General features: G+C 40.2%; 1 protein-coding gene across 9 annotated transcripts in view; it reads right to left on the bottom strand.

Annotated features, from left to right (window-relative positions):
- The window catches only part of LOC109916298 (estrogen-related receptor gamma), a 233,776-nt gene extending 217,984 nt beyond the window's left edge, over positions 1–15,792 (bottom strand). For 3 of the 9 annotated variants that reach the window (XM_048601204.1, XM_048601195.1, XM_048601194.1), the window contains exon 1: positions 13,660–13,819. Coding sequence is in view for 1 of the 9 variants with exons in the window: in XM_048601201.1 (XP_048457158.1) it covers positions 15,684–15,685 (2 nt within the window). In the remaining 8 variants the exon portion in view is untranslated. Of the gene's footprint in view, positions 1–12,128; positions 13,160–13,659; positions 13,820–15,683 lie in introns of those variants that run through there. The other 6 variants (XM_048601196.1, XM_048601203.1, XM_048601193.1 and 3 more) reach the window with 4 other exon arrangements.
- Positions 15,793–17,969: the final 2,177 nt, after the last annotated feature.

Genomic DNA, 17,969 nt, shown 5'->3' on the forward strand with positions numbered 1-17,969 from the left:
TTCCCCCATGTTTATCAACAGAGCATATTTAAACCTAAAATAAATAAAATCACCTGGAGCACCAGTGTAAAAAGAAATGCCAGATATAGAGCTATATAAAATGCTAGCTTGAAAATACTTTTAAATTTCTTTCAAAACATGAAGTTGGATGAATTGGTTTCCTAATGATATGTTAATACAGATAAACATGGCAACATGAAACACTGCAATTGCTTTGAGTGGGCTTTTGGAGGCAGAATGGACATTGCTGTCACAACGCTGGCTAATCACCTGCCTACAAGGAAGATGTCGAACAACTGGATCTCATCAATAACGACAGGCACGCTGCCAACAAAACTCACATTATTGACAGGCAACTGACCTGATGGGGGCGCCGGTTTTGCACATACTTGATGCAATTTGAAGGCAAGCTGCACCTCATAAAGGGGACGTACACTCTGTGGGCAATGCCAGATACAGGAAAAGCCACAAGGCCCTGCTCCGTTTTTTGTTCAGACCCCAATTTTGAGGTCTTGGTAGAAAAAGTCAACTGAAGGTGGGGCCTCTTCTATCCACCAGGCATGTTGTAGGTAATAATGAGAGCGGCAGAGAATAAGACTTGGTGGAAAGTGGGTGCAGTAGTAGGGATGGAGTAAGTGTGAAGTTTTGGAGAGAAGATGGCAGCACTTACTCCGGCAGAATAGAGAAGGTAATTGCCAGGCTCGAGTGCAAAAAGTTGGCATTGTGTGAAGAGTATGAGAGAGGACTGTGCCCAAGACAAAGGGTGGATCTTCTGTGGGTCTAAGCGAAGTGGGCTACACCAAGATGTACAGCAAAATCAGACGAAAAATCCAGCAAGGCCCATCTTGACATCAGCAGCATATGATGCCATCTTTTATGCTTTTCACAAGCGCGCATGGGAGTTTCTTGCTAGGCAGCACAAGTTGCCAATTAACGTCAATTAATGCTTGGTAAATACATTTTTAATGGCACAACCTGCCTCAGTAATATCAGCTTTCTTATCTTGCCAAATGCACAAAACAGTTAAAGGAGAGGAAAAAAAATTGATACCACAGCAGGTACCTGGTGGAGACAACATGCCACTTTTCCATATAATCTCTATGTTGGACAATGGGTAGTAACATTTCAGGGTACCCACCACATACATGTCCGATGTGGAGCGTATCAGCTTTTAAGAACCTTCACGACACATTTATGATCCACTTACATAACATTTCTGCATGTCAGTGCTGCACTATTGTAATGCTGTTGCAAGGACACTGTGCACTCAGGGACAATCACACAGCCCATAAACTGGGCCAGGCTGCATCTTTGGACTCTTCACTTGCTGTCATAGTGAGCACCCCTTCTAAGCCTACCTGTACAGTCACATCATTCCTGCCTTGCATTGCCTTGCCTTTTTGCATGAATCCACTTGGCTAGATATATGAAACTGATATTACTTGGTTCTTGCCTTGCTATTTAGCTCAAACACAGAGCCAGGAAGCTTGTCATGGGTATTAGCAGTCCTCAGTCAATTCAAGAGGCATAGCTTTCATACAGGGTTCCCCGGCACACTAAGTCTAGGGTAGCCTCCAACACCAGTCCAGCAGCCTAGGGGCAGTCATTCAGCAATTCAGCATAGTCAGATTCAGGATGTTCTCCACATAAGAGGTGAGGAGCAGAATGAGAGACATCCCATCACCCATCTTGTCTCTTTCTGCCCTTTTGGGGACTATTTTACCCCCGAAATGAGAGGGACAAGTCTTACAGGCGATTAAAGTGACTGGCATAGCCGTTCCTTTTGGTATATGTGGGGAGGTGTCCTGAACAAGTAGTGCAGAGGGCATGTAGGGATAGAGCCATCAGGGGTTGGGGAGGGTGACAGTGTGAGAGATGTTGTAGGTAATAATGAGCGTGGCAAAGGATAAGCTTTGGTGGGAAGTGGGTGCAGTAGTGGGGATGGAGTAAGTGTGAAGTATTGGAGAGAAGATGGCGGCATTTACTCCGGCAGAATTGAGAAGGTAATTGCAGCACTGGGCATTCCTTCAGGTAGCTAAGACTGTTTTAACCTGGGCGGCAATCCCGGACCAGCTGATATGGTCCAGTGTCCTGGCTTCCATTCCTGGTCCTGGGGGAAGAGGATGTGCCACCTCTGCACCACCCCACAGTGTCCCTGGCTGTACTGTGGGCAATGATTTCCCTCTGTCTGCCATTTTTGGGGTAAACATTAGGAAATATTAGAAATGCAGGGCAATTCTGGACTGACAGGACTTGTCTGAAGGCACAATGCACTTTTAGAGATATCACGGAAGCAAGGAATGCCGGTGAATTCCCTGATATTCACTGACTGGCAAACTGTTCCGGAAACGGTGCATGATAGGATAGGGCCGGAATTGGATGTGAGGAACACCATGGGGTGTGGTATTTAATTAATGTGCCATGTTTGGTAAAATATACCAAGCGAACTTGCTAGGCCTTGCAGCGAAAAACCCTCCAAAAAACACTATACCACTCAGACTTAGCCAAAAAAATGGTAAGATTTAGCTAAAGATTCATGATAGGTATGGGCCAGGAAACTTACCCTAGCTCTCCTTGTCCATAAACATCTTCCTATATTTAATCAATGATTAGCCCAGCACCAACTATTGCCATTGTTCTCACCAGCCATTCCTCACTCAATTGTTATTACTCTCCTACAATTGCTGCAACACACTTTACTCTGCTGTTGTCAGTTCCTACTGCAACACACTGGAGCTGCCACTACACAATTGCTTCTTTCACCTTGACACACCTCTGCCATCTAGCACACATTATCTATACATTCTACCCTGACTTGCACATCCTCAAAGATTCTCACTGTTCTAACATGACACACTTTTTTCTTTCAATCCATTTGCTTGTCCCCACTTGGAGAGCAAGTTATGGGCATCATGGGAACAGGCTGTATTAGAAGCTTGGCCTCTGGTGACAGTAAAGGACTTTCAGGCATCCCTCTGTCCTTCTCACTGAAATCCCACCTTTACACTTGGTGCATGAGATTGCAGCTTCTTTTCAAAAGCCATGTAACCATCTTTGCTTATCTATGTCACTAAATACAACTCTTCTCCCTTTCTTACATTTGAGATCCAGAAGATACATGCATCCTACACGGGGAAAAAAAAACAGGCCAGCAGCAAACAAGAACAGGAAATGTACCTCAACCTCAAAACTGCTGTTACCAGCTTAGAGCCTGTCACTGTGCATACTTAAGGAGTGTCTGCATTTGAAGACCCGTCCAGCATGAGCATGTAGGAGCAAGGGCAGAGGGACAGAACGTGTTTCAGCTCTATGAATATTACAGGATCCCCACTCTGATGGATTAATTGGTAACAGCTCTGACTTATTCGACAGAAGCTCAGATACTTAGCACCTTGACTTTGACTACAGAGCTATTTACCAGTTTACAAAGATTGAAAGTGAGCATGAGTAGGATCTCAGAGAGTCTCACAGTATATTATGGCTCTCTGTTTGAGTGCAGAGCAAAGGAAAGTCAATGATGAGGGCATTTTCTGGTTCCCAGGTCACTCTCTTTCCAACAATGACAACCAGCTGGATCAGATCACCCTGACCAAAGCCAACTCCCAGCAGTCAGTAACCAGCTCAGCATTCAGATCCTATTGAGGGTGCTCAGCACAGCCATCTCAAGTACTATCAGCAGAATTTCAGTAACCTTCCATGTTCTGAGGTCTAGTTACACAGGAACAACATTCCAGGTGCACTAGAATTGGTCATGTGCCACCAACAGAAGGCAGGCATTATGGATTGCCCATAGCTGATTTACAGTAAGATAGAAATCAAATCAACCTTTGTCAAATCAAGAAAGAAGTGTGATTTAGTAACAAAATTAAATATTTGTTTTTGGTATACCTGTTTTGTCTTCCTAATGTTATAGGCACAAGCAGAACTCAAAAGTTGTGCAGACTGAGGGCAATAATATCGTTTGTCTGAGGATTAGATCAAATGAATGAAGAAACTATTGGTGTTGGGGAGGAAGGGACTAATTAAGAGAATCACTTCTAAGGCGCAACTCTGGATGCTTGCTGTTGGGCCATGTTTGTCTGCTTTCTTCAATTCCTTCTTTATCTTCCCATTCCATATCTTCCTCTCCAGGTAGACTCAAAGTAATTTTCCTTTTAATAACTGGATTGAGAGGCAGCATTAAGAAACTGGAGACACACTTAAGACTGGCCTGATGAACCTCTTCCAATTTGTCAATGACATGTGATTGTTGCTTCAGGATCCCAACAGGTTGCTTGATGACAACCCTTGTTGATGCATGAGTCATTATTTCTGATCTACAGGGTTACTGAAAAGAGACATGCGCTAGATGTTGAGAAATCAGCATAAGATTGTATGAAAGTACAATGGCATTGTGATTATGTTACTGGACTCATAATCCAAAAATATAAATTCAAATCTCACCCTGACATATCTAAATTAAGTTAAACAAACCTGGAATAAAAAGCTAATATCAGTGATGATGACCATGAACATACCACATTGCTTTAAAAGCTAATGTTCTTTAGGGAGGGAAATTTGTCATCCCTTTCGGCTCTAGTCCAGAACCACAGCAATGTAGTTGACTCTTACCTGCTCTCTGAAATAGCATAGCAAGCCACTGATTGAATTCAAGAAGGAGCTTCACCTCTATCTTCTCTCCTTGACTCCTAGCCCTGCTCTACACCAAGGTCAGGTGCTACAGAGAGGATATTCAGAATATGCATGTTATGAAAGCATTCTGACCATAGCCAGGATACCAGACACTGGCCTCATGTGATCACAAACAAGCTCCACACTGAGCGAATGGAAGCCTTTTCTGTTCAAAAACAGATCTGCTTCAAGGAGAGCGTGCAGGGCTATGTGCATGTGAGTGACAATGCCCACCACCTGTGGGAATCTAGAAATGTGAGAAAATCCAATGCTGTTACTTTCCGAATATCAGACTACGCCCACACATTATGTCAGTGATGTGCCACATTACCATTCATACAGCAAACTAACTGATGTTGCTGATGTCCCCACAAGCACTTTGAAAGAAGTCAGAGGCATAAATATGGACAGTGCATGCTCAGTGTTAGGGTCCAATCCTTGCTACAATAGGTGACAATGACCCATGAATGTCTCCCTGTGGGAAAATAGCCATCTTACGAACAAATGTGATGGTTTTCTTCTGAACAGTATTTTAAACTGTTTCAAGTAACTGGAAAAAGAAGGTTTACTGTAGTGTGTTTGTGTGTCTTCCTTTTAAGGTTCAGAGGATGACAGCACCAGTGTAGACATTAAACCATTTACTGAACTGCATTGCAGAAGAATCTTTCCTTGATCCCAAAACAATCGACTGTGTTTTTTTCCCCTTGGAACTGTGCCGATTCTGACCGTCCATTGCCCAGTAAATGGCTAAGCATGACAGAGCTAATAAAGAGGGTTAAACAGGTACCAGCATGACAAAAACCAGAATTAGCAGGAGTACATGGCAAACTCAGCAATTTAACATTCACGTTTCTGCCAAATTTTTCAATTGAAACAGGCCACTGTGAAATTAGGTTCTCAGTAATTCCATTCTACATGTGGAACTTATACTATGAACATCATTTTGATGTTTAAAGCAAATTTATCTGTTTGGCTTTTCTCAACATTTCCAAATTACCTAAGCTTAGAATTTGCTTTTACAAACGGTGTCATTAAATGTAGCATGCTTTAGCTATTCAAAACTATCTGTCTTTGGGATTTGTAAGATATTTAATAACTCAATAAATCTAGAATTTATTTTTTTTCTCAAATTTGTTTATGCAGACCATATAAAATAGTAAAAACAATTGCTTTCTGATCATTTTTAGCTTCACAACATTACAGAGAATAACTATCTTAACCATTAACAGGTTTCATAAATATTAGTATTCAATGTTTGAAGTTCCACAAAAGAAACCATATAAATGGCCACCTTTATAATTGTCAACCTAGTTGTACAAGCCACACTTCACCTTCCTGACTAACAGTGAGTGCAAGTCAGTACAAGTAATACCGTATTTAAAGTTATCGACATCATGTCTATTCCAGACACTACAATTCATTATTATCCCAATTGGATTGAAACAACTTGCAACAGTTTGGGTTGAGGCAGACTTTGCTGAATGGATTCTACTAACGTTTCAACTTTAAAATTTCCAAAGTATCAGAGGAGTTTTCTTTCTTGCGGAGTACGGTGCAGCCATTGCTAGAGACAATATCAGTTTTTCAATTTCACAGAAAGTGGACAATGCCAGTGGTAGTAGGGAAGAAGGGGAAGTTGTGATTGAGGACTGGGGGTTTGGACAGCCGACGTACTTGGGACTGTTCAGCAAATGCTGCCCAATTGTGGAATCAGATGTAATTACTGATGTTTTATTTTGGAGTTCGCAATGCAGACTTGTTTGAGTACAATAAGTACTCTGCCTATTATGAACAACCAAGGGAACATGCTGTTTAGTTTGATCAGCCAATCACTGGGACATGCAGCTTACCTAGATGGCATTGAACTGGCACAGGAACTTAATCTTGATGTTGCTCTTGCGTGTAGGCAAAATGTGTTTACAGACAGGATGCTACCCTTTTTCAAACTTCATGGCATCTTCAGAAGCCCATAGTTCCTTGTTGTTTTACTCATGGGAATGCCTCAGTCAGAATCAATTTGTCAACAAACCCACATCTTGTCTCTTGTCATGTAAATTGTTCTGATCATTTGAAATTTGGCATAATTGCACTTGTCCTGATGGATGCAAAGACAAAAAGCTTTGATACTATGTCTCTCTTTCCAGCAATATTCAAACTCAGTTATGTACTTCAAATGTCATATTATTAGTGTGTGCATTTCACTACATTTAAAAAAAAGTGTAACCCCAACAAGGTGACCGGAAAATAACAGCAGAAATCTAACAGGAAAGTTGCTTCACTATGGAGTGTAGGTTGTAAGCTTAAAGTTGTGGTTCTCCATGTGGTGCGAACCCAACATTAACTGAGATGGCTGAGTAAACGCTACACTGAGGCAAGATACGTAAGACAGAAACAGAAAAATTAAAGCTGGAAATCAAAGCTCACGCAATTTTCTCACAGATTTAGTTAATTTACTCTTACTAGGAGAGGCATTAATTCATTCTTTGTTTAGCACCATAGGCAGAAACCAGTAATGATTCACCTGTTCTCTTCAAGTAGAAGAGTTATGTGCCATGGTGAGAATGTGCTTAAGAATAAAAAAAAGCTGAAAAATACTTGTGAAATCTCTTAAATTGTGCAGAAAATGTCAGCATCTTTCACTTCTAAAGTAATCAAATGCACTTTTTCAATAATGTTGTATATGCTGCAGTATTTCCAGTGGCACAATTGGTTACAGTATAGCTTAGGTAGGCTGCCTAAATATATTGCTTTCTTTGCCAGCAATAACCTGGGTGACACACATATACTGAGCAAAACGAAATAATCACGGTCACTGCCAAAAATGTATCAGAAAAGGTCAGAGAAACGAAAACCTATCTGGAAACAACACACATAACCAGAGATATGCATCTTAAATCATGCTAAATTACATGCTTCATGCTGGTGACTCGGTCATGGGAAATTATCAAGCTACGTGATGTCTCATTTGTTTTTAAACACATCATGGTAAATTACTGAAGGGAAATTCAAATGTTTTCATTTTATCTAAGTATTGTCTATGCTTTTATTTTTGTTTAAATATATATGAAAAAGTGATCTACATGTCACATTTCATGTAATTGTGTTACATAAGTAAACCATAAAGTAGTTTGCAACGCATTCATTGCAGTCTGATTTGGATTACTATAAATATGTTTGCCCTTTACACTGAGCCTGCCTGAGGGATTAGTAAACCCCCAAAAGTTCAGTTGAATATTATCCGAATGTACATCTCTGCTTGAATAAAGTAGTTAAGCAGCCTGTAGTGTGATTGCTTCTGCCATATTGATAATTTTATCCAAAATTAATTTCTAATTCTAAGATTCTAAATCTGACAGTGACTGGGTGGGCCAAATGGCCTGTTTCCACGTTGTAACTTCTATTTATTTTGCAGATTGTAACTACTATGTATCAAATTTTAGTTTCCATAGAGTGACTCTTGTTGAACCTAATGTAGCAACACCGATACTAAAACAGCAACTGCTTGCTTTCTGAAATGGCATATTTTTTCTTTGTCTAATTTAAAATATTTAAGATTAATTTTCACTAAATTATCATCTTAAAAAGCTCTATTTAATAGTGTTAAGTAAACAAATAAAATCTTGCAACAGGTCACTGAATGAATATAGACTGTTGCGATCTCCCCCCACCACCCCCAAACCGCATCACCGTCTCTGTGTACTTGCATTTTATGCATCACAGATCTCAAAGGCACAAGTTGAACACTGATGGTATAGTATCCACTACTGGTCTGGAATCACCTTAAGTTGATGTCTATATTGATTGCTAACCTCCACCAACACTACTTACTGTTTCCATTAACTACAAGCTAAGTCTGTTCATCAGTTATTTTTATTTAAGTGACAATGGTGTTGCAAAGAATTTGTACTTTTTACTTGCAAATTTTACTCTTTAATCCCAAGTCCAACATCCAGGCTATCCTTTTTGATTGAGCAAGCAACAAAACATGAACAGTGCCTCTCCTTAGACTACCTAACATGATATGAAAAACCAGACACCGACTGCCCATTTTCATTCCATTTTCCAGCTGATGCGACCCAGGGGTAAAACTCACTATCCAGGCAGAGTCGAAGTATCAACATCATTCGGAATTGGAATTCAGCATTAGTCCTTTGTGAGAGATTGTTGCACTTTAGAAAAGCAAGCGCTAAGCAAATATACTGGTTTAGCAATTAGTGAAACAAACATAATGTCAAACATTCACCAAAAACGTAACCAATACACACAGCATTTGTTGTTTCAGTGAGATTTCTGGAGTATGACTGCACTGATATACCAACCTGTATTCACGAAAAGTAATTCAAAGAAGTTCATTTGCCATTTCTAACAAAGTATAAAGTTTTTGCACAGTCCTTTCTACGTCTAAGGAGCAAATTATACTATCAACCAATGCTGCCATTGAGGGTCAAGACCCATTACAGATGATTGAGTATGACAGGAGATTAAGAACACCATCTTTTTGCTTCTTGGGCATGAATTTGAAATGAATCCAAAGAAGTGAGGCAGATGACCTGCTTAACAACTCGGAAAAGCCCCAAGTGAAATGGATTTGATTTGTCGAAAACATCAGTCAGACAGAAAACTATCCATAATGTGGCACTGAATTTTCCATTCACTCAAAGGCAAAAGAATGCCTGATGTGAGAAATGGAGATGTTGAGTCTGTGCAAAAAGCACACATCCATCCAAATCCAAAATAAAGGCTATGCCATTCTACATACCATTCCAATTTGATATATTTGTACAATTTACTGAAAATTGAGGGATGAAGAGTAATGAAGGTCATAACTGACTCATCTGCTTAAAGAGGGTTCCTTCTGACAGTCATGAAAAGCACTGATATCGGAATCATTGTTAAATTAGTTAATTCTGCATTCTACTAAAATAAACTATGAAGTATCAAACAGCCTTCTGTGAGAAAACAAAGGTGAGTACATGGGAACTAGAATAAAAAATGCAGTATACCTTTTTAGTATCTGGACTATGTTTGTTTTCTTCATGCAAGAATGGGTAGGTGTTATGGAACTATCCTTATCATGGACTTCATAATCTAGGAATCCAGCATCACTTGACTGATCAACATAGCATGTTATTAAGTCAACTTTCAGATGTGCTGACATTTGTCCAAAGCTCACATCCACTAAAAAAAAAGCAAAGTTGTACTGTGATGCTAAACACAAAGAAATATTTCAGAACCCATTCTTGGAAAAACTACAACCAGGAATAACAGAAGTGAGACAGCAGCCAACATAATAACTATACATTTGCTTCCTTGAGGCCGCTGATAAAAATCCATCAAGATCTTTGTCATCCTACAAAATCAGGAAGAGTTGCTGTCAGTGCACAACTTAAAGACTGCCATTTTAATTGCTAGGTTGTACTGCAGTGTACAGTCTAACAACTATAGTATAGTACTTAGGACACATACTTTCCAGGCAAACAAAATGCACTAGCAATAAAATTAGATCACAATAACAAAAATGCCACAGAGTCCATCCTCTCCAGATAAAAAATAATTAAGGTAACCATGTTTCATGAAGTTTGCAGCATTTTAAAATCCACTTGTCCCGGTGTGTATGTCATTTGCATATTTTTCTCTAAAATTTTGTTCAGCCATTGAAAGACCCGAAGCATCAAACTCCAAACCATAACCCCAAAAGAACAACCAGAACATTCAGTCGAGTCACGGAATGTAAACCTTAAAAACAATGCACTGACCCCAGTTTGTAGCCTCACATTTAATCAGGAACCTAAAATTTAACTAGACCATCTAACTATAAAACCTAAGATAACAATTCAAACCCTTAAAATCTAACCTGAGTTACAACTCAATTACTTCAAAGAGCCTGAGGCAAACATGTTCAGTCTAATGAAGTCAAGATTTCCCAGCTGCTAGGGTGGAGTATAGGGGGAGAAACATTAGAAATGCATTACCTGATATGTGAATGCAAAACACGCACCTTCAATAGGCACAATTTGTAAGCAATTTTATTTTTCCAAATAAAACAATATTCCTCAGACACCGATCTTGGTTACAAAGTACCTTCATTTGCAAATGGATTTCCTTCACCTGGCAGGCATCAGCTTAGCTGCCAAGTAAGCAAAGTGTCCTCTAGCCTTCAACAGATAATGCACACTATTGTCTAAACTTCATGTCAAACCATCCAACCCAGTAGCTAAATTAAGGGACATCAAATGATTTTGCATGTTCAATTATTTATCACCTACATTTATATCTGAAGTTCCTAACACTTCTTTGTTCTAAAAAAAAGCATGAAATGTGCCTAAATTCCAACAAATCATATTTTGCACATCTTACAATATATCATGATATCATAAAGCTTAATAGTGGTACTAATGATTAGTGACATCAGCATTCAAGCAAAAAGTCTTAATAAGATATAGAAATCAGAACACTGAGAAATTAAGGAATTGATGAGTTTATATTTTAATCTGCTACATGGTCACCTTATCTAAAATTGGTATCTATTCTGCTACCAGTACTGCATTTTCAATAATTGAATTTTCTAAACACCCATATGCATATTGAATGATATTTTGCGAGATTTATTTTGAAAGCAGGAAATGATGCAGGAAACTCTGTGACAGGTCACTTGTGAGTCATAATTCTCGGGATATTCGTTTTGAATTTGCACAAAACATCCAATACCACAACAGTTACAGTGTTACAATAAATAGTTAAAACATTATTTTACACCCAACAATGTTTGACTGTTCTGTGTGCCTTTTCCATTGAAAGGTTCACAAAAATGAATTCAATAGTTTTTGTTCAAAGCTCTTGGAAGCTATGGTTACCATTTCACAATCACTAGTTAAAGCAAGTGCAGATTTTGGATCCAAAGCAAGAATTACTCAGAAAGCACAACGGATCTACCAACCTGCGTTGCCAAGGAGAGGGCATTTGATCAGCTGACTGCTGGCATTGTATGTTATTAATTATAGGCCAAGCTTAAGATCTGTACTGAGATATGTTGCCAGTGTTTTAACCCTCCATATAGATACTATTCCAGACACTGCATAATGGGAACATAACATGGTAACTAGGTTAAACCAAGTAGATACTCCACTTATAAGTAAAAACAATGAGATGATCATTAAGCATGTCATGGTAATACCATCAACTCTATCTGAATGAAACAAGTAGGTAGAATGAATATATGGACCAATGCATGCTAATTGTCTTATTATTCTCATACATGCAAACAAAAAACAAGAATAGTTACAAAACGAATTAAATAAATAACACTGCAACCGTTTCCCTGACAACACTATCAACTTCTATTCCCACAAACAGAAGATGGTCCCGATATATGTTGTTACATGAGATGACAGTAAGGAGAAATATATATGATTGAAAGACTTTTTTCTCTATTTGAAGTGTTCCACCATAAAACTTACCAGTGTTGGATCCTCTCAGTGACGGAATTAACAGCGAGAGTGCTGGCTGGTAACACCTTTGAATGAAAGAGCAAATAAGCTAACCCTAACCAAACTAATCCTGCAACTTGCTTAAAGAGTTGTAAAACACCTAACACAGCATAGAGGACACATATGTAAAAAGGCAGAAATGAGAAACAGGACGGGTCTCAAAAGGCGAAGAAAGATCTTGAATTTAAGTAGGGAAGAAGTAAGAGCAGCAGTACAACGTGGGTAAGCCAGAGAGTCCTTGATTTGGAAGATCTGACTGTCAGGGACTCTGCGTCACTATAAACACTAAAAAGCAATGATATCAAATTTCAAGAGTGCCAGTACGAGGGTTTAAGTGGAGGGCGAGTTCAACAACTTTCATGTGATCGTACCAAATCAAGAAACTGTTTCAACGTAAACAAGAAACCTGACCCAATTTGAAGTGTAGGTTTTGTTTTCAACTTATAGCTTTAACGTTGCATCACACAGATAGCTTACAGGTTGATAGGCCTGCACCCCAGATGTGTATTCCTCAAAGGTGTGTTAATATATAATTAAACAATCTGGCAATGGCATACATCGCCTGTAATTATTGCAGTAGTTCAGTCTGAGTTAAATCTGCAATCAATCTATTACGTGGGCACTGCATTAGGAGCTTTCATTGTGTACTGTCTGGTGCAACGTCCTGAGAAGCAATGGGCCTCTAGTATAACAGGAGCGTATTCTCCTCACTGACAACAACTTGGCTAAAACCACTCGCGATCCATACTGGCGTGGGTCTTGCTGCAGCTTACAAGTTACACGTTGCCGGTTTAAGGCCGTAAGTTAACCTGCATGGCTTAGTTTCCTCGGCTATCGCCGCTTTACTGCCACTAAATCTCTTGGACTACAGCAGGATATCGTGTTGTTTCTCGCCGAGATACTGCGGCAGCCGGCCCAGCATTCAATGTGACTTTCTCCCTCTCACACAGACTCTCTTCTCTCGCACTCTCTCTCTCTCTCTCTCTCACACACACACAGACACATACACTTGTTTTCTTTTTTCAGTACACATCTTTCTAACACACCACGTATATAACCCCTCTCTGTCTCTCTCTCTCACTCACACACAAACTGTATATGGTCAGGAACTAACGATCTCCAGCACGTAACGTGCTTCCTACCACCAACCCCATGTGGTCACAACAAAACTGAACCAAGCAAGCAAAAAAAATGCAACTGACGCGCCAGGATCTCCAGGCCTACAGTGGATCAGCTGTCAAACCTATCATCTATTTCCAGGACAAGACCTGCAAATGATCATTCTACATCATCGCCCCCCTCTTGTTGCAGCGACCAAGGCTGCTCTAGGAAAGAATAGAAGGAACTTTAAAAGCTGAGGTCGCTGCACAGTTGCAACCTTCTGCAAGGGTAACCCTCAGCTCAATATCAGCCGCTTCACAGGCGCTTTAATAAAATCGCAATCGGAGACTGTCAGAAAAAACTGCACGTTTTAGCAAATATGTGACTGATTTACGATTACCTTGGACAACCTCCCTATCAGATCGAGAGCTGGTGCCGGGGTTTATGTGGTAGTTTAAAGTAAATGGAAGCCGGCTACTTTCGCTTTAATGTCCACGGGGTTCGGAAGCGCTGCAACCCTCTTTACAACACACACGCCTCCCTTTCCTGGGAACCGGTAACTCTAGGAGTCTAAAGGGGGGAGGGGGGTGTTGTGTGGGTGAGGAGGGGGGCCGGCGGCTCTTGATTTGCCGGCCAGCGGGGGTCGGGATTTCGGCGGGCCCTCAATGCCTGTGTGATTTAAAGCGGTGATATTGTGCTTTGTGGATTGAAGAGCCGTATGGCAGAGCGGCCATGTGATCGGCACACACCCGCTCGGCAATGCGCCCGTCCGTACTCAGCGTGACCCAGAGCGTCATCCCCGGCTTGTTTTATCAATGACAAGTTGCAACAGACGGGAGCAAATTCACAATCTCCCGGCACTGGCGGTGCTCCAGGGGTGATAACAAACGTGCAGTTGCAGCGTTTTCCGTCTTTATTTTTACAACAACAACAAAAAAAGAAACCATGATTAATCCTAGAAGCGGTTCGCCGATCAATATGTCAATTTAAAAAAAACAAAAAAAAACAACTCACCTACATATTGGTTGACAGAGTTCTCACTTCATCTGGTATCTAATGTCCAGGTACAGTCAGAGACTGGCAGCTTGATTTTATTTTGAAGAAGGCAAATCCTGATCTTGTGATTGTGTGTGTGTTTGTGTGTGTGTGTGTGTTTAAATCAGGAATGCCATTGCGCGAACAATGATAGATGCTGGGTATCAGAAAGCTGATCTTAGGAAGAAAGTGATTGTTATCAAAATGATCTTAGAAGGGCGTCAATCAGTCATGCGTTATTTAGCAGAGCTATCCCTCTTATCAGTGACTTATCAGCGACGGCGTGGTTCAGTTTACTCTCATGCCCATGTTTATTTTGTATTAACCAGGACGCAGCGCATATAGCCGAAATAGCGGCAAACGCCGATTTAAAGTAGCCCATGGGAGCAGTCCGTGTAATCACTGAAGTCGCGACTAAAACTAAGTTTGAACGCTTTAGCTATTGTTTTGTGCGGTCCGCTCAGAAGAGTTTGTGACCTGGCCTTGAGTAGTTTTCAAACCATTTACGTTTCAACTTTCCGTAGTAATAATCATTGCCAAAAAAAAAGCAATTCATCGTAAAAAAAGGTCATACATCGCGACCACTAATTACTGGTCTTTAACTTGTCGCGGCGATCTAACCTATATTGCTCGCTTTGGAACTTTGAAAATAATCGGGGGGCTCAATTTAGAATTTGGGGATGTTTGGTAGATGAGACGGGTAATGAAACACGTGAATTGAATTCACCTTTGCAGTTTACAAATGCGCGAACAGAGGTTGCAGATTGCGTTCAAGCAGCAAGAAACGTCTTACATTACTGTTCGATAGTACCTCAGTAGCATAAGTTGCATTCCTGCACTTGATTTAGTACATCGAAATCAGCTTTACAGAGTAGATGTATTTATTTGTCACGTAGCAATCTGTAACCACTGTCCGTGAATACATCCACCGTGATGGCGACAAATACGTAATTTATAAAACTGCAAATTCTCATCCCATTCTGTTTCTTCGCAAATTTAATTCTGAAGGATGACCTCCCTCACAATGCACACAACAATTTTACTGCTTTTACCAACAAGAAATAAAAAAAATCGAATATTGAGTAATTCCACTGCAATTTCACATAACAACAACCTTCATCATATCCTATCTAGAGAGCACGGCGGATACAGAGACATTTAACATGCCTTCCATCTATAAAAGATGCATTATCTTGCTTCCTCCAAGTGAAAAATTGCTAGGTGACACATTTATCAAAATAGTAAGACGCGGTAATAGATTCGCTACATATTGAGCTTTAAGGCGCATCTACAAAAATGCAGGAAAATAGCTTCACCATATACATATTGTGAAAGGCATATGGAACAATATGATATTTGGAGCCCAGATGTAATGATTTAGGTACTCACATGGTTAGTGGCTGCAGTGAGATTGAGTTAATCACAGCTTGGGACCTTCCTCCTGGACTCAGCAATAGCAAATGGCCAAATAGCTGCACTCAACCTGACCACTTAACAACTTCAGGACAGACAGAGAGGGGGAGATCACTATTACCATCCCATGTTCTGTAGCCTATAAATAGCCAACTTTTTGATTGATACAAGGAACAAATGAGAGAAGAATGCGTAATTTTGCGCATGAGCCCCCCCCCCCTTCAAGTAGAGAGAGAAACAGAATGTGCGAAGATAGATGTGTGTGTGTGTGTGTGTGTGTGTGTGTGTCGAGGGGTGGGGGGGTGGGGGTGAGGGAAGAGAAAGCGGGAGAGAGAGCCCCAGGCAGATCCACGCAGCAAACCTGTAGGGCGAAGGATTTGCTATTTATCTCAGAGCGCCAGTCCGTTACACCTGAGAAGAGAGTATCCCCAACTGTAATGATAGGAAAATTGACAGAAATCTGTGCATGTTTTCAGCATTTAAAACTTACGGTAGGAACGTGCACATTGCTATATTTTGATCTGTTAGAAAAAAAAACCATCTCCCATTTTGGGAAAGGTGTTGTTATCAAGAGAAAAATAACTGATTCCGGTATCTTTTCTCTGCGTCTTCTTTTGCAAGATTAAGGCTTAAGACCAATTGCCTATTCTTGTATTACAATACTGCAGCTCATTTATTTAAATAGTTTAAATGTCTGTTACCCATAGTACTAATTAATTTTACTCTGAAATAAACGTACTGCGCCTAACTGGTGTTTTGCGGATTAGTTTGACTCTTTTTTGTGCATATTGCTCTAACTGTTTAGATTATGTGATGTTCGGCGGAATGCCTTGCGTATGACTACTCATGAATTAGCGATGTGATTTGAATGCTGGAGTTGGGAAAAGGCAAAATCTTGTGTTCTGGCGGACTGCTCTGCGCTCTCGCCGACATCTCATCGGCCTCCCTGTTTTACACATATACGGTGCGTTTTTGTTTTAAAAAGAATGCGCTTGTGACATCAATGCTACATTACAAAGACGACTTGCAGATTCATGTGAAGCATCCGCCTGTTTCTATATGGAGAATTACAGGTTATTTCCTTTCCCTTTCGACTCGAAAGGCTTTCCAGGCGTTTTAAAGGGGTGATATGACTAGAAATCAGCGTTTGATTTATGTCCATCAGTCTGTTTCTGCAGTGCATACATTTCCAATCTCATGCCCCATAAAATAATAACAAAGGATCTGCATTAATCCGTCTGCAAGGATGGCTTTGAAAACTCATGTATATGACTTAAAAGTTGAAGACCAATTTATCAACTTCCCTCTCTCCCCTTGAACATTCTAATCCCTAGTAACTTTTAACTATTTTGCTGACGAGAGGACTCACCTTTACCTGAATGGGATAATTGGGAATAAAATCAATAATTTTATATGCAAACGTTCCCCGTTCCGTCCCGTCCGAAGATCAATCTCTATTATAGCTGAATTTATTATTTATATTTTGTAACATCAGTAATACGGCCTGGGAAATCACAACACTGGTAGTTATTTTAAAATAGCTATTTTAAAGTATCCTCGGCACGTTCGGCTGCTTTTACAAAATTGCGATTAATTCTATGCCACATAAAGAGACGTTATCTTCCATGTAACTTATTGTAACTAGTGAAACAACTTCAATTTTGAAAAGATGTTGTCTCTTCAAATTTGAAGATATAAATGCTGCCCAGCTACAGATGATTGTGGATTGTACAACCCCCACCTAGAAACATTAGCCTGCGTTATTCCACAGTTCTCTCAGTTCCCACACACGCTCACATCCTGTTACCACTTTCAGAAAGGATAATATCAAAACAAATAAGGAATTTCCCGCAAATCTGCAGTTTTCTGTCTTAGAAAGACTAAGAGGTTCACATGCGTGGAGGATTTCAGACATTTTTAGTCAAATGTTTAGTCAAGTTTATTTTCTTAAGCACCATTTATCGTAGCACATGTTTATCAGTGAATAACTTACAAGACTACGATGTTGTCACAAGACTCCTAAACTAACAGTATGGCGAAATAAAACCCGCTTTACAGTATATGATGCCCTCACTGCCTTCATTCCTTTGCCCATTAACTCTTCACTGACGCACGTTGGCCAGATAGTGCTTTTGGAAATACAATAGGGGATACCGCTGAAAGGCCAGCACAATGTCCAAGCAGACGAGCGTACTGTAAAAGGCTTAGGTGCAGGTATGAGAGTGATTAGATCCTCAAAGTGTTGTTTTTGTCTTCGTTGAC

The sequence above is a fragment of the Rhincodon typus genome, chromosome 9, assembly GCF_021869965.1.
Source record: "Rhincodon typus isolate 14 chromosome 9, sRhiTyp1.1, whole genome shotgun sequence".
In the NCBI taxonomy this organism is placed as follows: domain Eukaryota; kingdom Metazoa; phylum Chordata; class Chondrichthyes; order Orectolobiformes; family Rhincodontidae; genus Rhincodon; species Rhincodon typus.